The sequence below is a fragment of the Trichechus manatus genome, unplaced genomic scaffold (assembly GCF_000243295.1).
Source record: "Trichechus manatus latirostris isolate Lorelei unplaced genomic scaffold, TriManLat1.0 scaffold00029, whole genome shotgun sequence".
Classification (NCBI taxonomy): domain Eukaryota; kingdom Metazoa; phylum Chordata; class Mammalia; order Sirenia; family Trichechidae; genus Trichechus; species Trichechus manatus.
The window spans coordinates 12718442-12742695 of record NW_004443965.1 but is presented as its reverse complement, the minus strand read 5'-3'; the positions used below and the strand labels follow the sequence as shown (position 1 = coordinate 12742695).

General features: G+C 38.6%; 1 protein-coding gene across 7 annotated transcripts in view; it reads left to right on the top strand.

Moving 5' to 3' along the window:
• The window catches only part of NAIP (NLR family apoptosis inhibitory protein), a 51863-nt gene that overhangs the window by 17228 nt on the left and 10381 nt on the right, over positions 1-24254 (top strand). For all 7 annotated transcript variants that reach the window (XR_002823747.1, XM_004374513.2, XM_023729554.1 and 4 more), the window contains 5 exons: positions 1394-1513; positions 3897-3996; positions 9292-9373; positions 10395-10452; positions 11005-13116. Coding sequence is in view for 6 of the 7 variants with exons in the window: in XM_004374513.2 (XP_004374570.1) it covers positions 1394-1513; positions 3897-3996; positions 9292-9373; positions 10395-10452; positions 11005-13116 (2472 nt within the window). In the remaining variant the exon portion in view is untranslated. The remainder of the gene's footprint in view (positions 1-1393; positions 1514-3896; positions 3997-9291; positions 9374-10394; positions 10453-11004; positions 13117-24254) is intronic.

Sequence of the window (24254 nt, the reverse complement as noted above, 5' to 3'; positions counted from 1 at the left end):
AGATGGTGCCCGGCTACCACCACTGACTGCTCTGACCAGGATCACAATAGAGGGTCCTGGACAGAGCTGGAAAAGGATGTAGAACAAAATTTTTAACTCACAATAAAAAGACAAGATTTACTGGCCTGACAGACTGGAGAAACCCCGAGAGTATTGCCCCCAGACACCCTTTTAGCTCAGTGGTGAAATCGCTCCCGAAGTTCACCATTCAGCTGAGGATTGGACAGCCTCATAAAACAAAATGGGACTAATGAGACCCAGCAGTCCAGGGACAAGGACTAGTAGGCAGGAGGGGACAAGAAAGCTGATTATAGGAAACCCAAGGTTGAGAAGGGACAGTATTGATATGTTGTGGGGTTGTTAACCACTGTCATAGGGCAATACGTGTACTGTTTAATGAGAAACTATTTGTTCTGAAAACCTTCATCTAAGGTAAAAAAAAAAAAAAATTATCTATGTGAGATCAAATTGACAACAGCAACTCAAAAGGTTTAATGGGAAGCCTAGGGAGCAGTGAGTTGAAGATAATGGTGATGGAATAATTTGGAAAAGAATAGCAGCACAACTGGAAGAATGTAATCCATGTCACTGAATTATACATGTAGAAACTTTTGAAATGGTGTGACTTTAGCTATGTATATTTTCACCAAAATAAATAAATAAATAAAGGTCATCCATGGTGGAGAAGGGAGAGTGTTGACACGTCATGGGGTTGTTAACCAATGTCGTAAAACAATACGTGTACTGACTGTTTAATGAGAAACTATTTGTTCTGTAAACCTTCATCTAAAGTACAATTATATATATATATATATAAGAAATTAAGGAATGTTCAGGCTAAAAAGGAATACCAGGGTTAGGTGGAACACCAAATCAAACTTTCACCTTGAGAAAATTTGGTGAACCGAGTTAACATGAGTTTAGTGTCAAGTCCTCATGGGGTGCAGAACACAGGAAACAAAGCCCAGGGCCAGCCCAAGGTGGGAAGACCATCCCATAAAGCGAATATCCCAAAGGGCAAGAAATAAACCACCAGCTCCTAAGGGGTGTAAAAGGAAAATTGCCTGCCTCCAATCTTAATACTGAGCGTTTTCTTTTTTAATTCTGATCCTAGATGACAAAGAGATAGTTTTTTAGTACTTTTTATTGTAGAAATTTTCAAACATATAAAGAAATAAGAGAATAGTATACACCCACTCTATATCCAACACCTTGCTTTAACAATTTTAACACGTAATCAATTTTGTTTCATCTATAGGCCCTCCTTCTTTCCTAACCACATCCCCTAATTATTTTGAAGCAAATTCCATACATCATATTATTCCATCTGTAAATATGAATGATACTTGCCATATCAAAGTTTTCTGGTCTCACCATACACTTTCTATTCAAGCTTATTGCAATGACAGCATCTTTGCTCATGAAGAACTACGACTGGACTCTTTTAAGAACTGGCCCCACGAGTCACTTGTGGGAATTACAGCTCTGGCCAAAGCAGGTCTTTACTACACAGGTAAGTGAATAGTTTATGCTAAGCTCTTGATTTGCTGCCCATTTATACCTATATAGACTTTATGATCCTGGACTTACATTTATCCAGGCTCAACAATCTCTACTCTTTAAACCATTCCTCATAGATCCCTTTTCCTTGATGTATCATAAATCCTGTCCCAGTTTTCCACATCTCCCTTAGATTGTGAAGCTCCAAACTTGAAACTTTAATGGCTGGACTAACAATTAATACAGATATTGTGTTTTGGATAATTATCTTTTCTTTTTTTTTACTTTTGTCTTAGTTTTCTAGAGCTGCTATAACACAAATACCACAAGAGGTGGCTTTAGAGAACAGAAATCCATTTTTCTTAAAGTTCCAGAGGCTAAAAGTCTAAATCAGGGTCTTAGCCATGCTGATTCCTTCTTTGTGAGTAGCCCCAAGTGTTCTTTGGTTCTTCACATTCTTAACATGGCATCTGTCTTAGCCAGTATGTGCACACATGTCTGTGTCCATACTGCTCTTTATATAATTCAGTGGTTGATTGCATTACATTAACTTGCATTATGGAAGGTAATTACATTACATTACATTACATCCACAAGTATAGGGTTTAGAATTCCAAGACATACTTCAGGGGGACACAATTCAATCCATAACAACTTTCTACACATTTTTTTCCCCAGAAGTTTCCTGGAAACTGTCACATGATGCTTCTGCTTATATCTCTTAGGTCTTTTTATCTCTTATATCTTTTTAGAACTTAGTCACATGGCCATACCTAGCTGTAAGAGGAGTGAAATCCAATCTTTTCCCTGGATGGCAAGATGCCCAGCTAAAAGTTGGAGTTCTATTACTGTAGAAGAATGGGACATACCAGGGGTGTGGATAGCAATCTTTGCCACACTCTGCTTGGAGGAAAAAGTCAGGAAATTCAATTTTATGATTCCTAAGCATACAGACTCTTCCACCAGTTTATACAGTATTCTCTTTTTAGCTGCTGGCCAGCAGGCAGTTTCACTCTGTAATCCACAAAGGGTGTGTTGATCTAGCTGTATCTCTACTTGGAGTACAACAAAGTGATCAGGGAAAGGATACTATGCCCTTTCTGGGAACTTCCATGTCAATCTTCTCTAGACCAAGCATGAACACATACACTGAGTTACAGCGGAAGTTCATGTAAATCTTTTACTGGGAGGGCAAGCAGATATCACATATGTCACAGAGCAGTACAGAGTAGGGGGATGCAGTTGTGACTTTATCTAACAAACATATTCCATCAGCACAAAATATCTTAATGCTTCACAATTTTAAGCCTTTAGAAAGAGAGTATTTCACTCTTTCTCCCTACTGTATCTATTTTGTCTTCTTCATGCCAGCGTTCCTCAGGGCCCCTCTGTCCAGTGTCCTTACCTCTTCCTTTCTAGTCTCCACTACAGCTCACAAATCCTGGTCAGCTGACTCTTTCAGGGTCTTGCAAACTCTTGTGTTGTTGTGTGCTGTCAGGGTGATTCCAACTCATAGAGACCCCACAGGACAGAGCAGAACTTCACCATAGGGTTTCCTAAGCGGTAATCTTTACGGGAGTAGATCACCAGGTCTTTTCTCCCATGGAGCTGTTGATGGATTTGAACAGCTGACCTTCTGGTTAGCATCAGAGTGCTTAACTATTGTGCCACCAGATTTTTGGTCAGACACAAAAGGAGGTTTTCCTCTTCCCTAGCTCTGCGGTGCCTGCAGGGGCCCAAGAGTGGGAGGAAGAGAATAGATGTTTCCATATCTAGTTCAATCCTTTAATGGGGTCAAATACTAATATCCTTCCAAAGAAATAGTCTCACAAGGACACTTGATTCTACTTTTAGTGAAATAAACCTGGAAATAATGTGGTAAGGGGCATTTGATTCTTCAACCTGTTTACATATGGGCTGCTACATTTGCTCATAATGATTTTTTTTTCTGAGATTCAAATATAGTCTTTTAGATTTATTCATTAAAAATACTTACTGGGTGTCTACTAAGTGTTAGGCACTCTTCTAGGTTCATGAGATGCATTAGTGAGCAAAAAAGACAAAAATATCTTTCCTCATGGAGTTTGATTCCAGTAATACTCACATTCTGATTCGCAACCCTCTCTCTTGGTTGAAGGGATGGGTGGGAGAGGGTGTTCATCAAAGTGCATGGTACATAGGAGTAGTCAGTGACTATTTGCTGATTACTGTATTGGTGGGAAAAGAATCCAACACAGAATATTGCCTCATTGGTAACCCATCTTCTGACTTAGTCACAAAAACCAATTGGAGATACAAGTGGGGTTTTTTGTTAATAAAAGCCTAGTGGTTATTATCTTCTTGTCACTTGACAAATGCACATGCCCGTGTCACTGATAGAATTTCCTTATTTCTAGGTGTAAAGGACATTGTCCAGTGTTTTTCCTGTGGAGGATGTTTGGAGAATTGGAAGGAAGGTGATGACCCATTAGAAGATCATGCCAAATATTTTCCCAAGTGAGTGGAATGAATGTTCAGTGTCTATGACCTTGGATACACTTTAACAAATGTTTCCTCATTTTCCGTCTTATTTTATCTTCTATTAAGTCTTTGCCCACTCCTCTGATTCATACTATGAAGGATGAGTTTTTATCTCTTTCACTCCCTTGCTCTCATGACACCCTTCCCATAGATCCTACTTCTCATTATACTTATATCATAGTTTTGTTTAGATCAATATTTGGTGTTTACATTATCATGACTATATAAATGCTATGCAAAGCTGAACACTGTAGTAAATTATGACTTATTTTCCTTTCCTGCACAACTTTTTATTTTCCTACGAAATAATAATTGTCTTGCTTGTTAGTAGGTTTGTTTAGTTTTTTTATTGAGCTGAAATTCACATAACATAAAATTGACCATTTTAAAATATACAGTTCAGTGGCATTTAGTACAATTGCAATGTTTGTACAATCACCTCCTTGTCTAGTTCCAAAATATTTTCATTATCCCGAAAGAAAACCCAATACCCATTAAGCAGTTACTCCCTATTCCCCTGCTGGAGCCCCTGGCAACCATCAATCTGCTTTCTTTATGGATTTACCTATTCTGTATATTTCATATAGATGGAATCATAAAATATGTGACCTTTCGTCTCTGGCTTCTTTCACTTAGCGTAATATTTTTGAGATTCATCTACATTGTAACATGTTTATCACTACTTCATTCATTTTTATGTATATACCACAATTCATTTATCCATTTATCTGATGATAGACATTTGGATTGTTTTCACCTTTTGGCTATTATGAATAGTACTGCTATGAACATTTATGTGCAAGTACTTGTTTGAGTACTTGTTTTCAGTTCGTTTGGGTATATTCCACCTAGAAGTGGAATTGTTGGGTCATATGGTAATTCTATGTTTAACTTTTTGAGGAACCACCAAACTATTTTCAACAGCATCTACATTATTTAAAATTTTAAATTCCCACCAGCAGTATATGAGGGTTCCAATTTCTCCACATCTTGCCAACATTTGTATTTTTTATATTATTGCCATCAGCTTAGTTTTTAAATGTACTTACCACCAGTTCATCTTCAAATTTTCCCATATGTTTAAATCGCCTCTCAAGTCCTTGATACCTATCAGGTTTCCCATCATTTTCATCTTAGAGGAGTCTCTCCTGAAGCCTTCTGAACTGCTCCAATGTGAACTATTTATAGTCATCCTAGGATCCTGGGCTCTTTCTTCATGATCATCCTGGGGATTCCTATTGCCTCTCTCCTGTGTATCTCCTGTTTTCTGGATCTAACGTCATCCCCCTTTTTGGTTTACTCCCTCATTTTAATGGAACACTCCTCCACTGCCCCTGGGAAAAATTGTATGTTGTATTGTTGTGTGCTGTTGAGTTGATTCCAACTCATAGCAACCCTATAGGACAGAGTAGAACTGCCCCACAGGGTTTCCAAGGAGTGGCTGGTGGATTTGAACAGCTGACCTTTTGGTTAGGAGCCTGAGGTAACCACTTTGCCACCAGGGCTCCATGGGAAAGATTGTATAGGAGATACTATTTTTTAGTTTGGGTATATATGAAGATATATATATATATTTTCCAACTCTCACACTTATTTGGTGGTTTAGCGAGGTATAGAATTCTAGGTTGGAAGTCAGTTTAATTCCAAATTATAGAGGCATTGCTACATTTTCTACTAGCTTCCAGTGTTGCCGTTGAGAAATTTCATCCCTTTCTGATTTCTAATCATTTGATTGCAAGCTACTTCTTTTTCCTCTTGAAGCTTTTAGGATTTTCTGTTTATTTCCAGTGTTCTAATATTTCATGAAGACATGCCTATGTGTGAGTCTTTAAAGTTTAAAAATAGTTTAAACTTTTTATTTATTTATTTTTCATCTACCAAATTCTTCAGAAATGTTCAATTGCAAGAAGAAATTTATTGTGTTTTCACTTGTAATTAGTAAGAGTTTTTTTTTTTTTTAAGAAAGAAATAATATATGCAGGTTTTAAAATGAATACTTCCATCGAATTGTAAAGCTGTAAAGAGGATGTAAGGAGCTCTGGGGGCACAATGGTTAAGCACTAAACTGCTAACCAAAACATTGACAGTTTGAACCCATGGGAGAAAGAGCTGTTGATCTGATGGTGTAAAGATATAGCCTAGAAAACCCTATGGGGCAGTTCTGCTCTGTCACATAGGGTCGCTATGAGTCTAAATTGACTTGATGGCACCTAACAACAACAACTAAGAGGATGTTGCTTTGAAGATGTTTTTACAGCAGTTGTTAATTTTTTTTTCTTTCTTTTTTATTTGGATATAGCATGTAATAAATTGCTGAGAACAGCGGGGGCATTTTTCTTAATTCTTGCAAAGATTAGCTAGGATGCAGTCTAGTTTTATTTAGAACTTTCTCTGTAATCTATCAACTCCCTTTTTGTGTGGCTTTTTACTTTTTTTCTGCCTCTTTTTTTTAAATTGCAAATTAAGATGCCCACAAGGGAGTATCTAAAATATTTATGTATGGTTTAAAGAACAATAATAAAAAGAAGCCCATGAATCTACCACTAAAGTTAACATGTAGAACATTATCAATGCCTTAGAAGGCCCCTGTGTGACCTTCCCACACCAATTACATCCTTGTCTCTCCAATCCAGAGGTAAACATGATCCTGAATTTTGAATTATTCCTTTGCTTCTCTTTATGGTTTTACCAACTACATACGTATCCTTAAATATATTTAGCTTTGCCTGTTGTTGAATTAACAGAAGCATAGTGCATAATTCTTCTGTAATTGACTTTATTTGCTCCACATTGTGTTAGAGATTCATGCACAGTTATGTGTACATTTGTTTTCATTGCTATATATTATTTTGTGAATATATAGTAATTTATCTGTTCTGCTGTTGATTCAACATCTGGGTTGTTTTCAGAGTATTGTTATGAACATTCTTATATTTATTTCCTGGTGTTCATGTGTGTTTCTCCAGATACATAATAAAGCATGGGACTGCAGAGTTATAGCGTTTGTACATATTCAACTTCACTAGATTATTCAGAACTTTTTCCAAGGTGGTTGTACTGATTTACATTCCCATTAGCATAGATGAGTTTCTTTTGGTCCACTTCCTCACCAACTTGATATTGTCCAAATTTTAATTTTGCCAATCTAATTATAATAATATGGAGCATAGTTTTCATATTTTCCATGCAATTCCTTTTTCTTTTCCTTCTTTCTTTAGGAGTGTGCCTTGGCTTTTCTTTGCCCTTTACTCTTTTATAGTCAGAGGATATCTGAAATGCTCCTCTTTATCCCTGATAATATTCCTTATTCTTAAGTCTTTATCTGATATTAATACAGCCGCTCTAGCTTTTCTAGAATTAGTTTTTTGCATACCATATCTCTTTATCATTTCATTTTTCATCTATCTGTGACTTTATATTTAAAGTGAGTTGTGCGCAACATTTAGTGGGGTCTTCTTTTTTTTGTAACAATCTGATGGTATCTGCCTTTAATGGAACCATTTAGAACATTTACATTTAATGTAGTGATCAATATACCAAAAACAAAAACCAAATCCATTGCCATCCAGTCGATTCCGACTCATAGCAACCCTATAAGACAGAGTAGAGTTGCCTTATAAGGTTTCAAAGGAGTGGCTGGTGGATTCAAACTGCAGCTGAGCTCTTAACCACTGAGCAACCACTGAACCACCAGGGCTCAATATGGTTGGATTTAAATCTACTATTTTGTTACTTTCTATTTACCCCATCTCTTCTTTCTTTCCTTTCTTTTTCTGACTTTTTTTTTTTTTGGAGTATTTTTTAATATTCTATTTTATCTCTATTATTAGCTTATTAGTTATATCTCCTTATTTTGTCTTTTTAGTGCTTGTTCTAAGGTTTACAATATGCATGGTTAACATATAACAGTCTATCTTTAAATAGTACTATAACACTTGACATACAATGTATAAACCATGCAACAGTATACTTTCATTTCTCCCCTCTTATTTTTTGTGCTATTGTTGTCATACATTTTACCTCCACATATAAATCTCACAGTATAGTGTTAGATCATTGCCTTAAATAGTCAATTACCTTTTAAATGAATAAAAGTGAGAAAAATGTCTTTTCTATTTACCCACATAGTTACCATTTCTGGTTCTCTTTATTTCTTTGGATATAACCAAGTTTCCATCTGGTATTATTTTCCTTTTACTCGAAGAACTTCTTTTAACATTTTTTGTGGTACATCTGCTGGTAACTAATTTTATTGGCTTTTATTTGTATGAAAAAGTCTATATTTCATCTTCTTTCTAAGTCCTTTAACCTGATAGGTCTGTTTTTACTTGTCACTGTATAACTGTCCTTGGGCAGAAACATTAAAAGTTCTACTTGCTGTTTCCCTGTAGCTACGGTTCTATTCCTGGGCTCATCTCCAAACCATCTAGGGAAAATAAGAATGAAGTATACCCTTGCTTTACCACTGCTCTCCTGTTATTCTGTAGCATGGAACTGCACTCAAGACAGCTGGCTACTCCTAGTTTTTCTGTTGACCTATTCACATTTATAGTTCTCACCTCTTCAAGTTAATAATTATAGGTAGAGCTTTTTTGAATTTTCTCCCTTAGTACTTCAAGCAGACATCATACTTGAGTTTAGAGGGTATTTGTTTCTCAGTTTCATCATATCTGACAAATAGTTCATAAGGAGTATGCTCGTGGCCATTCTTCTGTTTTGATATTGAGTTGTTTTTTTTTTAATAAACTTTTTATTTAGGAATAATTTTAGATTTACAGACAAGTGTAAAGATAATGCAAAGAGTTCCCATTTTCTCCTAATGCTAATATCTTACATTACCATGGTACATTTTTGAAAATAAAAAACCCAACATTGGTATATTACTATTAACTGAACACCAAACTATTTGGATTTCATCAGTTTTTCCACTAATGTCCTTTTTTTGTTCCAGGGTCCACAGATGGAGTTTTCATCTTTATTTTTGGTTCTTTAGGTTCATTTTAGTTGGTTTCATGGGTGAGTGCTAAATATACACTCATTCCACCAAATTCCCTGGATATCCTCACCATTACTTTATAACCATTGACATTTCTATTGCTGAGAGCCACAGTTTAAATGTCTTGTGTGATATGACACTGACAGAGAGAATTACTGGAAGTGTTAGTTTTATAATTAATTCTTGCCATTAAAACTCTAAAAATGTTTTTAAACACCTAGTGCAAATGTTTAATTGCATAAAATATTTTTATAACTCTTATCTTTTCTGCGTAGTTGTCAATTTCTCCAAAATATGAAGTCCTCTGCAGAAGTGATTCCATGCCTTCAGAGCCATGGTGAACTTTCTGAAATAACGGTAAAGAACAACACCACTTTCTTTATTTTAGCAGCACGTGATCACATGATTGAACACTGATTCTGGACAAGCATTGCTTATCATAAATAAATAAGTGAATTCTACAAATATCTATTAAGCACCTACTATAAACACCTACCACGTGCTAGGTGCAAATGAGGATACTATAGTAAACAAGAGATACACCTAGATACCTAGCTTCAGAAAATGTATAGGCAATCACTTCTCCTTTGGGGCACAGACTCTTTTACATTTAGAGTTTGTTAACAAGCCAGTTACCTGGATTCCATCTGGGATCTTCTCTTGGAGGGCAGTAAGCCCTGAGTTACTACTTAGCCTTTCTCAGGACTGAGAAGTTTTTTTTTTTTTAAACGAAAGCAAATGACCAACCAAATCATACACCCAGGTAATAGTTTGACCCTTTAAGTTGAGAAAGTCTACATAGTTCTCTGGGACATAAGCCACTATCAATTTAATGCACACAGATACCACCTTATTTTAAGGCTATGTATTAGGTTTGTTTGTTATCTCACAAAAAGAAAACAAAGCAACTTGTTATTCACTTGATTCATCTTTTATATTTGTGAATTGGAAAATGGAATTGAAGGGAAAAAATTGGGGACATATAAAAATAAAATTAGTTACTTTTTAAAGGAAAAAACAACCTTTCTATATCTTGGGTGTGTATTATTGAAAATGTAGTTAATAACTAAGTGCAGAAGCTGTGTCTAATTATCTTTGGAGAATCCTTTTTGCTCTAGGTGATATGATTCCAAATACCTGGATAGTATCCACTGCCTTATTCACTCATGGGATCTATAGTAGATGTACTTCCCAGGAACACATGTTTTTGCACATTTGCAGACTATTTCTTGTTTTGTATTTGCAACGCCCCTCCCTCTGGTCAGCATAAGTATTTGAGGGTGGGCTGCATTTAGAAGATGTTTAGCCTCCAATTATAACATGATGCCCCAACCTCTTACTCAGTTTTTTATTTAATAAAGCATTTTATTTTTCACAGGAAACCACAAGTGAAAGCAATGTTGAAGATTCAGTAGCAATTAGTTCTACAGTGTCAGGTAAGAATTGTAAAGTAGCACATAGAATTATATATATGTTCAAATATATTTGTATGCAGAGGATTTGGAAAGAGAGAGTATTTGTATTTGTGGGAAGAGCTGCTAATGGAGGAGCAGCATTGAAATGAGGAGCGTTGTACATGAGAGAAAGTCAGGGTTCTTGTCACGTCTCCAGAGCGAATGAAGGACCAAATTGATAGTAGTCAGTGTATCTTGAATAAAAACAAACCACTATTTAAAGGGACCATTCAGCAGATTTCTTTGCTGAAAATTTTTAAATAGGAAATTATAGGACTCCAAGATGCTCCTAATAAGCACTGATTTTGTCCACGTCTTCATGAAAAGTGGGGTAGTTTGGGCACATGCGCTCCATACTCTGACTTTGTGGATAGAGCAGTGGGAGCATCCCAATCTGGGAATCATAGAAGGCTGTGGAAGATCCTAATACATCAGTAGTAGAGGCAGAATCATGTAGTGAAAAGAGCATGGTATTTGGATTGACAGAGATGTGACTATCAGTCCCAACTGTGCATCTTTCTTTTATCTTCACAGGGGTAGCACGGGAGGAAGCCCAGTGGTTTCGGGAGGCCAAGAGTCTGAGTGAGCGACTAAGAGCAGTTTACACCAGTGCCAGTTTCCGCCACATGTTTTTGCTTGAGGTCTCTTCCCATCTAGCTACTGACCAGTTGCTGAGTTGTGATCTGTCCATTTCTTCAAAGCACATCAGCAACCATGTGCAAAAGCCCTTTGTGTTGCCTGAGGTCTTTGCCAAATTGAACTCTGTCATGTGTGTTGAAGGCGAAGCTGGTAGTGGAAAGACATCCCTCCTGAAGAAAATAGCTCTTCTGTGGGCATCTGGATGCTGTCCCTTGTTAAACAGGTTCCGGCTGGTCTTCTATCTCTCTCTTAGCTCTGCCAGACTGGACCAGGGGTTGGCCAACATCATCTGTGACCAACTCCTAGAGACAGAAGGATCTGTTACTGAAATGTGCCTGAGGAACATCATCCAGCAGTTAAAGAATCAGGTGTTATTCCTTTTGGATGATTACAAAGAAATGTGCTCAATCCCCCAAGTCATAGAAAAACTAATTAAAAAAAACCACTCATCAAAGACCTGCCTACTGATTGCTGTCCATACAAAAAGGACCAGGGACATCCGCCGATACGTACATACGATTCTAGAGATCAAAGAGTTTCCCTTCTATAACACCATCTATATATTACGGAAGCTGTTTTCACACAATATGACCCGTCTGCAAAACTTGATGATTCACTTTGGAAAGAAGGAAAGCTTGCGGGGAATTCAGAAAACTCCCCTCTTTGTGGCAGCTGTCTGTGCTAACTGGTGTCAGTATCCTTTTGACCAGTCCTTTGATGATATAGCTGTTTTCAAGTCCTATATGGAATGCCTTTTCTTAAAGCACAAAACTGAAGCTGAACTTCTCAAAGCAACTGTGTCCTCCTGTGGTGAGCTGGCCTTGAAAGGGTTTTTTTCATCTTGCTTTGAGTTTAGTGATGATGACCTCACAGAAGCAGGGGTTGATGCAAATGAAGATCTAGTCATGTACCTGATGAGCAAGTTCACAGCCCAGAGACTGAGACCAGTCTATCAGTTTTTAAATCCTGTATTCCAAGAATTTGTTGCGGGGAGGAGGCTGATTGAACTCCTGGATTCGGATAGGCTGGAAGATCAAGACTTGGGACTTAATTATTTGAAACAAATTAACTCATCTATGATAGCTATAGGTATCTGTAAAAATTTTCTGATCTATGTCTCCAGCCATCCTTCAACAAAGGGAGGGCCAAAAATTGTATCTCATTTGCTTCATTTGGTAGATGATAAACAGTTATTTGAGACTATATCTGAAAATGATGACTATCTGAAGCACCATCCGGAAATGTCACTGAAGATGGAGTGTTTTAGGATATTGTGGCAATTATATCCACAAGGTTACCTTTTACAGGTTTCAGAAGAGTTACTGGTTCTTGCCTTAAAAATTGCTTATGGAAGCAACACTGTTGCTGCATGTTCTCCATTTATTTTGCAGTTCCTTCAGGGGAAAACACTGACTTTGGATGTGCTTAGTTTACAGTACTTTTTTGACCACCCAGAAAGCCTGTTATTGTTGAGGAGCATCCAGTTCTCGATAAGAGGAAATAAAAGACCACCCAGAGCAGATTTATCATTCCTGGATACATGTTGGGACAAATCACAGGCACCAACTATAGATGAGGACTATGCTTCTGCCTTTGAATCTATGAAAGAATGGCAGCAGAATTTAGCTGAAAAAGAGGAGAACATAATGAGTTTTGAGAATATCCGACTCCGTGTACCACCAGACATCAGCACTGGCTACTGGAACCTTTCTTCAAACCAGTACAAGATTCCTGTTCTGGAGGTACATGTGACTAATAGTGATGCTGTGGACCAGGGGATGCTCAGGGTTCTGATGGTAGTCTTCTCAGCTTCACAGCACATTGAACTCTATTTAAACAACAGTAGTGGCTTTATTGAAAGCATACACCCGGCTCTTGAGCTATACAAGACCTCTCTCACCAAGTGCTCCATCAGCCAGTCTGAGCTCAGTGAAGCAGAACAGAAGCTGCTTCTCACCCTGCCATCCTTGGAATCTCTGGAAGTCACAGGGACAACCAAGTTAGAAGGTATATCTCAATATATTTTGGATGACTATTCTGGTGTCTAATTTTACTTTCTCACTCTTACTTACTTATAGCTGGATGAAAGCTTCTGAAGGTATGAGACCATAAATGCTTGCTGATAGAATAGATTTAAAATAAAATGTCAGTAAATTTTTTTGGTCAGTAGTAGTAAAAGGCCTGAGTAATAGAAGAGTTTCAAGTAACTCGGGTAAAATCAATAAAATATTATCTAATGAAAACCCTTAATAAACAGAAATTTATTATTATTATTAAAAGAATGATCTATGTGTGAGATGATGCTTGAAAACTATCCTTCAGTTAATTAATGATGCAGCTGCCCATTACCTCTGCCTAATTGTTCAAGGCCTAGCATGGTGACTGGCATGTGATAGGCATTCCTTCAATATCTCTTGAATTTTTTAAATTTCTGCATGAAAATAATTACTATATAGTTGGTACCTAGAGTTTTGGAAGATTAGTAATACTGATTTTACTAATCTGTTACCAAAGCATGATTAAATACGTGTGTGGGGGTGGGGGGTGAGGGGAATAAGGTCTGCAATTTTTTTAGCATTATCAATACTATAGTATTGTAAGTACTGCTACTACTACTAATATCAGTTGAGGCTTTACTATTGACAGACACTATGGTGAGATTTTATATACATTATGTCACTTAATTCTTTCAAAAAGTATGTGAAATAGAACTGTTTTTCTCCTGCTAAGTATAATTCCAAAACATAATCCAGTCTTAGACCTGGTTTTCTTAAAATAACCATAAATTCTAAATGATTTGAGTCTAGATCACTGAAGATTTACTGTATGTGGTGCAGTGAGTTTCTCTTATGTGGCTTTTCTGGCCCTGGGTTTGTAATCCTCCCAGAATGATCAGTCAGGCCGAAATCTGCCAGAGGATTGATCAATTTGCTATCTGAATAAGCAGTCTTGCAAGGATTGGTTGGTTTGTTATCTGCCTAAGTGGTATGCAATCCACCCAGTAGAATTGGTTGGTTTATGATCTGCCTAAGGGATTGGGCAGATTATGAAAGCCACGCCTTGAAATTAACAAGGAGTTTTCCAACATAAGCAGCTAATCTCCCAAAGGTTTTTTAGGGGACCTCCTGATCAACAAGAGCATGGAGAGGAACGTGCCCAACTCGGTGTCCCTGCACTGAGAACCTCCTACATCTGGGTGAAAGGGCTGCACTGAGCTGGTAACACTAACACTAAAGACCAAGAGAAATGGCAGCAAGCACAGCGTAGCTGAGCTGCAGAGAAATGGGGGCAGCAGTGCCAATGGCATGAACCATGAAACCAGCAGATGGCGCCATTGGGCAAGTTGGCCCACAGAACAGAGCTGAGCACCACTGGGCAAGAGGTTGCCAAGGGAGTAAGAGGCCTCTAAAGAAAGGTAAAGCAGCCACAGTCTGGGCCCGTGCAGGCAGATGCCCAAGCAGAGTGGGGGCCGAGCTAGCCTGCTTTTGGGGACAGATGCCCCAGCTATGCTGAGAGCTGTAACCCTGAAGCCAAAAAGACGCCTGTCCTGAGGGGGCCTAGAGGAGGCCTGTCTTGAGGGGGCCAGGAGGTTTCCCATAGAGGCTTTGGCATATACACCATACAGCAGTTGCTGTATAACAGTTTTTCCTCGAGTTGTAATGCCAGCCTAAGCCTGGCACTGGCCCAGGGTTGTCCCGAAGCTGCTGGTTGAGAGCTGGACCAGTAAGCACAGGGAGCCGCAACCAGCCAAGAAAAGCCACAGAGAAAGGGAACAAACACAGTCCACTGCACCTGACCCGAGCAGACAACATACCAGCTGAGTGAGAGAAACACCTGCTGACACCTGATCCACAGCATATCTGCTCAGTGACACAGAAATGGATAAGGGTAACTTGATATCTTAGTCATCTAGTGCTGCTATAACAGAAATACAAGTGGATGGCTTTAACAAAGAGAAGTTTATTCTCTCACAGACCAGTAGGCTACAAGTCCAAATTCAGGGCATCAGCTCCAAGGGAACGCTTTCTCTGTTGGCTCTGGAGGAAGATCCGTGTCATCAGTCTTCCCCTGGTCTGGGAGCTTCTCTGTGCAGGAACCTCAGGACCAAAGCTCTGCTCTTGGCACTGCTTTCTTGGTGGTATGAGGGTCCCATGTGTCTGCTCACTTCTCTCTTGTGTATCTCAAAAAAGACTGGGTTAAGACACTATCCAATCTTGTATACCTCATCAGTATAACTGACACTAATCCACCTTATTACATCACAAGTGACTGAGTTTATAACACATAAGGAAATCACATCAGATTACAGAATGGCACACAATCATACAATACTGGGAATCATGACCCAGCCAAGTTGACCAATATTTTGGGGGGACACAATTCAATCCATGACACTTGGGAGGGGTGAGCAGTTCCCCTTTAGATGTTAAGTGGATGTCTCTCCTACAATGCTAAGTGGGGTACTCATGGGGGTGGAGGGGACCAGTTCACCTCAAATCTGCTCCTGTTGTTTACTTTTTGTTTCATGTAAGTGATTTGTTCTTGTTGTTTACTGTTTACCTTCTATAAATAATAACACCTTTCAATTGCCAACACTTTGTAAAGTGTCTTGTATGTGCGACCCAATCAAACTGGATAGTAGAGCCTTCATCCCAGCAGTCTCATAATTGCTTGGGATTTAGAGCTACAACATGTGTGTACATACACATGTGTGTACATATACAGGCACACAGTTTATGTATAAACAGAAAGGGAACCTCTGGCCTTGGGGACAACTTCAGCCCTTAGAGGTAAAACTACACTGTACCCTATGGCTACAACCTAGTCAGTCTAAGTCATATCCCAACTCCCACAAGTTACACTAAAGCTTTACAGATAAAAGAGAAGATGAAAATATGTGATACAGTGCTATCAGATATGACAAACTAAACCAATGTTTAAAATGATTATAAGGAGAGGGGGAGAACAGGATGAAAGAAACAAGAATTGAAGCTAGACTTATTTATTTTATTATTGTACTTTAGATGAAGATTTATAGAACAAACTAGCTTCTCATTAAACAATTAGTACACATATTATTTTGTGACATTATTTACCAACCCCACGACATGTCAACACTCTCCCTTCTCGACGTTGGGTTCCAATCACCAGCTTTCCTATCCCCTCCTGCCTTCTAGTCCTTTCCCCTGGACTGGTGTGCCCCTTTAGTCTTGTTTTGTCTTATGGGCCTGTGTCTTAGTTATCTAGTGCTGCTATTACAGAAATACCACAAGTGGATGGCTTTAACAAAGAGAAATTTATTCTCTCACAGTCTAGTAGGCTACAAGTCTAAATTCAGGGTGCCAGCTCCAAGGGAAGAAAGACTTTCTCTCTCTGTCGGGTCTGGAGGAAGGTCCTTGTCATCAATCTTCCCTTGGTCTGGGAGCATCTCAGCACAGGAACCTCAGGTCCAAAGGACGTCCTCTGCTCCCAGCGCTGCTTTCTTGGTGGTATGAGGTCCCCCTGTCTCTCTGCTCGCTTCTGTCTTTTATATCACAAAAGAGATTGGCTTAACACATGATATAATCTTGTAGATCTCATCAATATAACTGCCACTAATCCATCTCATTACGTAGTGATAGGATTTACAACACATAGGGAAATCACATCAGATGATACAATGGTAGACAATCATACAATATTAGGAATCATGACCTAGCCAAGTTGACAGATATTTTTGGGGGACACAATCAATCCATGACAGCCTGTCTAATCTTTGGCTGAAGAGTAAACCTCAGGAGTGACTTCATTACTGAGCTAAAAAGGTGTCTGGGGGCCATAGTCTCTGGGTTTCTCCAGTATCTGTCAGGCCAGTAAGTCCGGTCTTTTTTTGTGTGTGTGTGAGTTAGAATTTTGTTCTACATTTTTCTCCAGCTCTGTCCAGGACCCTCTATTGTGATCCCTGTCAGAACAGTCAGTGGTGGTAGCTGGGCACCATCTAGTTGTGCTGTACTCATGTCTGGTGGAGGCTGTAGTACTTGTGCTTCATTAGTCTTTTGGACTAATCTTTCCTTTGTGTTTTTAGTTTTCTTCAATCTCCCTTGCTCCCGAAGGGGTGAGACCAGTGGAGTATCTTAGATGGCTGCTCACAAGCTTCTAAGACCTCAGATGCTACTCACCAAAGTAGAATGTAGAACATTTTCTTTATAAACTATGTTATGCCAGTTGAGGTAGATGTTCCACGAGACCATGGTCCCCACAGCTTTCAGCCCAGTAATTCAGTCCCTCAGGGAGTTCGGATGTGTCTATAGAGCTTACATGACCTTGCCTTGTACAAGTTGTGCTGGCTTCCCCAGTATTGTGTACTGTCTTACCTTTCACCAAAGTTACCACTTATCTATTGTTTATTTAGTGTTTTTCCATCCTCACCCCTACCCTCCCTTGTAACCATCAAAGATTGTTCTTTTTGTGTGTAAACTTTTTCATGAGTTTTTATAGTAATGGTCTCATACAATATTTGTCCTTTTGTGATTGACTTATTTCATTCAGCATAATGCCCTCCAGATTCATCCATGTTGTGAGATGCTTCGCAGATTCTTCATTGTTCTTTATTGTTGCATAGTACTCCATTGTGTGTATGTACCATAGTTTGTTTATCCATTTTTCTGTTGATGGGCACCTAGGTTGTTTCCATCTTTTTGCTATTGTGAGCAGTGCTGCAATGAACATGGGTGTGCATATGTCTATTCATGTGACCGTTCTTATTTCTCTAGGATATATTCCTAGGAGTGGGATTGCTGCATCATATGATATTTCTATTTCTGAAGCTAGACTTCTTTGGATGTGCCTTATTTGGTACATTTTACTTAGAAGCCATAATAATTTTTAATAATTATTTAACAAAATTAAATTTATAATGCAATCCCTAAAAATAAAAAAAATAAAATGAAACAAATGAACCAGAATGCATAGCCAGGTGGTGGTATAACTACATAAAAAGAAACTAAAGGACTTTAAAATATGATAATTATACTGTAGATCCTTCATACAATAAATCCTAAGAACTGCAAAATTTTAAAAAGTAACTTTTTCAGTGTATTTTTAATAGACTTTTTTTTAGAGCAGTTTGGGGCTTACAGAAGAATTGTGCAGAAAGTACAGAGAGCTCCCATATACCCGTCTCTCCCCTGCGTAGTTTCTTCTATCGTTGTTGTTAGGTGTTGTCGAGTTGGTTCTGACTCATAGTAATCCTATTATCTTAGTTATCTAATACTGCTATAACAGAGGGGCCCTGGTGGTGCAGTGGTTAAGTGTTTGGCTGCTAACCAAAAGGTCGGCAGTTCGAATACACTAGCCACTCCTTGAAAACACTATGGGGCAGTTTTACTCTCTCCTATAGGGCTGTGATGAGTGGGAATTGAATGACAGCAACAGGTTTAATGGGCTATAACAGAAATATCACAAGTGGACGGCTTTAACAAAGAAATATCTATTTTCTCACAGGCTAGGAGGCTAAAAGTCCAAATTCAGGGTACTAGTTCCAGGGGAAGACTTTCTGTCTCTATCAGCTCTGGAGGAAGGTCCGTGTCATCAATCTTCCCCAGTCAAGGAGCTTCTCAGTGTAGGGGCTCTGGGCCCAAAGGACACACTTTTCTCTTGGATCTTGTTTATTAGTGGTATGAGGTCCCCAAGTCTCTCTGCTCACTTCTCTCTTTTATATCTCAGAAGAGATTGACCTAAACAAACCTAATCTTGTAGATTGAGACCTGCCTCATTAACATAACTGCCACTAATTCCACCTCATTAACATCATAGAGGTAGGATTTACAACACATAGGAAAATCACATCAGATGACAAAATGGTGGAAAATCACACAATACTGGAAATCATGGACTAGCCAAGTTGACAAACATTTTTTTGGGGGACACAATTCAATCCATAACACCTATGTACTACAGAACAAAACATTGCCCAGACCTGCATCATCCTCACAATAATTATGGATAAGTCCACTTTTGCAGCCACTGTGTCAGTCCATCTCGTTGAGTGTCTTCCTCTTTTTCGCTGCCTCTGTACTTTACCAAGCATGATGTCCTTCTCCAGGGATTGGACCCTCCTGATAATATGTCCAAAGTAAGCAAGACTAAGTCTCACCATCCTTACTTCTAATGAGCATTCTGGCTGTACTTCTTCCAACAGATTTTTTCTTTCTTCTGGCAGTCTATCGTATATTCAGTATTCTTTGCTAACACCATAATTTTTTTTTAATTGTTAAATGAAGTTTACATTTCAAGTTAGTCTCCCATACAAAATTTTATACGTACATTGTTATGTGACCCTAATTGCTCACCCCATTCAGCGACAGCACACTCCTCCTTTCCGCCCGATTCCCCATGTCCATTCAACCAGCTCCTAACCGTCTCTGTCTTCCCCTCTCACCTCTGGACAGAAGCTGCCCCTTTGGTCTCTTGACTAAGAGGCACAGTCTTCATGAGTATCACTTAATGTCCCACAGTCCAGTCCAACCCCTGTCTGAAGAGTTGGCCTCGGAAATTGTTTTAGTTCTGGGCTGATAGAGAGTCCAGGGGGCATGCTTTCCAGGGTTCCTCCAGTCTCAGTCAGACCATTAAGTCTGGTCTTCTTAATAGAGTTTGAGTTCTGCACCCCACCTTTCTCCTGCTCCTTCTGGGACTCTCTGTTGTGTTCCCTGTCAAGGTGGTCATTGGTGGTAGCTGGGCACCATCTAGTTCTTCTGGTCTCAGGCTGATGAAGTCTCTGGTTTATGTGACCCATTCTGTCTCCTGGGCTAATACTTTCCTTGTGTCTTTGGTGTTCTTCATTCTGCTTTACTCCAGGTGGTTGGGACAAATTGATGCATCTTAGATGGCCACTTGCAAGCTTTTAAGACCCCAGACGCCACTCACCAAAGTAGGATGCAGAACATTTTCTTAATAAGCTTTGTTATGCCAGTTGACCTAGATGTCCCATGAAAGCATGGTCCCCAGACCCCTACCCCTGCTACTCTGTCTCTCAAAGTATTTGATTGTATTCAGGAAACTTCTTAGCTTTGGTTTAGTCCAGTTGTGCTGACTTCCCCTGTAGTGTGTGCTGTCCTTCCCTTCGCCTAAGATGATTCTTATCTACTATCTAAGCCAACACCATAATTCAAATGCATCACTTCTTCTTCAATCTTCCTTTTTCATAGTCCAGCTTTCACATACATATGAGGCTATTGAAAATACCATGGCTTGAGTCAGGCGTACCTTAGTCATCAAAGTGATATCTTTGCTTTTCACACTTTAAAGAGATCTTTTGTAGCAAATTTGCCCAATGCAGTATGTTGTCATTTGATTTATTGACTGCTGCTTCCATTGGCATTGACTGTGGATCCAAGTAAAATAAATCCTTGACAACTTCAATATTTTCTCAATTTATCATGATTGAATATACCATGGACTGCCAAAAGAACGAACAAATCTATCTTGGAAGAAGTACAATCAGATGCTCCTTGGAAGCAAGGATGGTGAGACTACATCTTACATACTTTGGACATGTTATCAGGGGGGATCAGTCCCTGGAGAAGGACATCATGCTTGGTAAAGTGGAGGGCCAGTGAAAAGAGGGAGACCCTCAATGAGATGGGTTGACACAGTGGCTGCAACAGTGCACTCAAGCATAACAATGACTGTGAGGATGGTACAGGACAGGGCAGTGTTTCGTTCTGTAGTACATAGGGTCGCTATGAGTCAGAACAAACTCGACAGCACCTGACAACAACAACAACATCATAATGTCACTTACTGGTCCAGTTGTGAGGTATTTGTTTTCTTTATGTGGAGGTATAATCCATACTGTACTCTTTGATCTTCATCAGTAAGTGCTTCAAGTTGTCTTCACTTTCAGCAAGCAAAGTTGTGTTATCTGCATATCGTGGGTTGTTAATGAGTCTTCCTTCAGTCCTGATGCCCCATTCTTCTTCATATAGTCCAGCTTCTCAGACTGTTTGGTCAGCATACAGATTGAATAAGTATGGTGAAAGGATACAGCCCTGACACACATATTTTCTGATTTTAAACCACATAGTATCCCCTTGTTCTGTTCAAACAATTGCCTCTTGGTCTATGTACAGTTTCCTCATGAACCAATTAAGTGTTCTGGAATTCCCATTCTTTGAAATATCACCCATAATTTGTTATGATCCACACAGTCTAATGCATTTTCATACTCAATAAAATACAGGTAAACATCTTTCTGTTATTCTCTGCTTTCACCCAAGATCCATCTGATATCAGCAATGATATCCCTTGTTCTACATTCTCTTCTGAATCCAGCTTGAATTTCTGGCAGTTTTCTGTTGATGTACTGCTGCAACCATTTTTGGATTATCTTCAGCAAAATTTTCCTTGCATGTGATATTAATGGTATTTTTATATAATTCACACATTTTGTTGGATCACCTTTCTTTGGAATGGGCACATATATGGATCCTTTACAGTCAGTTGGCCAGGTAGCTGTCTTCCAAATTTCCTGGTATAGACAAGTGACTGCTTCCAGCATTACATCCATTTGTTGAAGCATCTCAACTGGTATTCCGTCATTCCTGAGGCTTTGTTTTTTGCAAATGCTTTCATTGCAGCTTGGACTTCTTTCTTCAGTACTACTGGTTCTTGATCATATGCTACCTCTTGAAATGGCTGCATGTTGATCAATTCCTTTTGGTACAGTGACTCTGTGTATTCCTTCCATCTTCTTTTGATGCTTCCTGCATCATTCAGTATTTTACCCATAGAATCATTCAATATTGCAACTCAAGGCTTGAATTTTTTCTTCATTTCTTTCAGCTTGAGAAATGCCGAGTGTGTTCTTCCCTTTTGGTTTTCTAACTCCAGGTCTTTGCACATTTCATTATAATACTTTATCTTCTTGAGCCGCCCTTTGAAATCTTCTGATCGGCTTTTTTACTTTATCATTTCCTCTGTTCGCTTTAGCTACTCTACATTCAAGAGCAAGTTTCAGAGTCTCTTCTGACATTTCTTTTGGTCTTTTCTTTCATTCCTGTCTTTTTAATGACTTTTTCTTTCCTCATGTATGATGTCCTTGATGTTATCCCACAACTCTTTTGGTCTTTGGTCCTTTGTATTCAGTATGTCAAATTTGTTCTTGAGATGACCTCTAAATTCAGGCCGGCTATATTTAAGGTCATACATTAACTCTCATGGACTTGTTTTAATTTTCTTCAGCTTCAACTTGAACTTGCATATGAGCAATTTATGGTCTGTTCCACAGTTGGCCCCTGGGCTTGTTCTGACTGATGATACTGTGCTTCTCCATTTTCTCTTTCCACAGTTGTAGTGGATTTGATTCCTGTGCATTCCATCTGGTGAGGTCCACTGTATAGTTGTCTAATATCATTAATATCTTGTATTAGCGTGGTATATTTGTTACAATTGATGAACCAATATTGATACATTATTATTAACTTTAGTCCAGAGTTTACATTAGGGTTCACTCATTGTGTTATATAATCCTATGAGTTTTGACAAATGCATAATGTATGTATCTACCATTACAGCATCATGAAGAATAAGTTTCGCTGCCCTTAAAATGTCCCGTACTTCACCTATTCATCCCTCCCCTTTCTCCCTGACCACCTGGCAACCACTGGTATTTTTACTCTCTACATAGTTTTGCCTTTTCCAGAATATCATGTAGTTGGACTCATACAGCATGTAGCTTTTCAGACTGACTTCTTTAACTTATCAATATGCATTTAAGGTTCCTCCATGTCTTTTCGTGGTTTGATAGCTCATTTCTTTTTATCGCTGAATAATATTCTTTTGTATGGATATACTATAATTTGTTTATCCATTCACCTATTGAAGAACATCTTTTTAAAAAATTTTTTTTTTATTGTACTTTAGGTGAAGGTTTACAGAACAAATAGTTTCTCATTAAAGTGTCAGTACACATATTGTTTTATGACATTGGTTAACAACCCCACGACATATCAACACTCTCCCTTCTCAACTTTGTAGGACCTTTTTTTTTTTTTGGTGAAAATATACATAGCCAAAAATACACCATTTCAAAAATTTCTACATGTACAATTCAGTGACATTGATTACATTCTTCCAGTTGTGCTGCTATTCTCACTTTAGATGAAAGTTTACAGAACAAAATAGTTTCTCATTAAACAGTTAGTATACATATTGCCCTATGACAATGGTTAACAACCCCACTACATGTCAACACTGTCTTTACTCAACCTTGGGTTCCCTATCACCAGCATTCCTGTCCCTTGAAGGACATTTTGATTACTTCTAATTTTTGGCAATTGTGAGTAAAGCTGCTATAAATATTGGTGTGCAGGTTTTTATGTGGACATGCATTTTCAACTCATTTGAGTAAATATCTAGGAACATGATTGTTGGATTTATGATAAGCCTATGCTTAGCTTTGTAAGAAACTGCCAGACTGTCATCTAAAGTAGCTGTACCATTTTGCATTCCCATCACAATGAATGATAGTTCCTGTTACTCTACATCCTCGCCAAAATTTGGTGTTGTCAAGTATCATATTTTTTGTTGTACTGTTTATATCATCATTCTGAGACCGTTTGGGGTGTAATGTGGGATGAAGCAAATGAGTAATAATGGGAAATTCTATAATGGGATATTCAGAGAATACCAGAAAGATGTTTACCTGTGTTTTATTGGCTATTCAAAGGCATTCAACTGTGTGGATCATAACAAATTATAGATGACATTGTGAAGAATGGGAATTCCAGAACACTTAATTCTGCTCATATGGAACCTGTACATAGACCAAGAGGCAGTCATTCAAACAGAACAAGGGAATACTGCGTGGTTTAAAGTCAGGAAGCGTGTGTGTCAGGGTTGTATCCTTTCACCATACCTATTCAATCTGTATGCTGAGCAAATAATCTGAAAGCTGGACTATATGAAGAAGAACGGGGCATCAGGATTGGAGGAAGACTTATTAACAACCTGTGTTATGCAGATGACACAACCTTGCTTCCTGAAAGTGAAGAGGACTTGAAGCAGTTACTGATAAAGATTAAAGATCACAGCCTTCAGTATGGATTACACCTCAACATAAAGAAAACAAAAATCCTCACAACTGGACCAATAAGCAACATCATGAT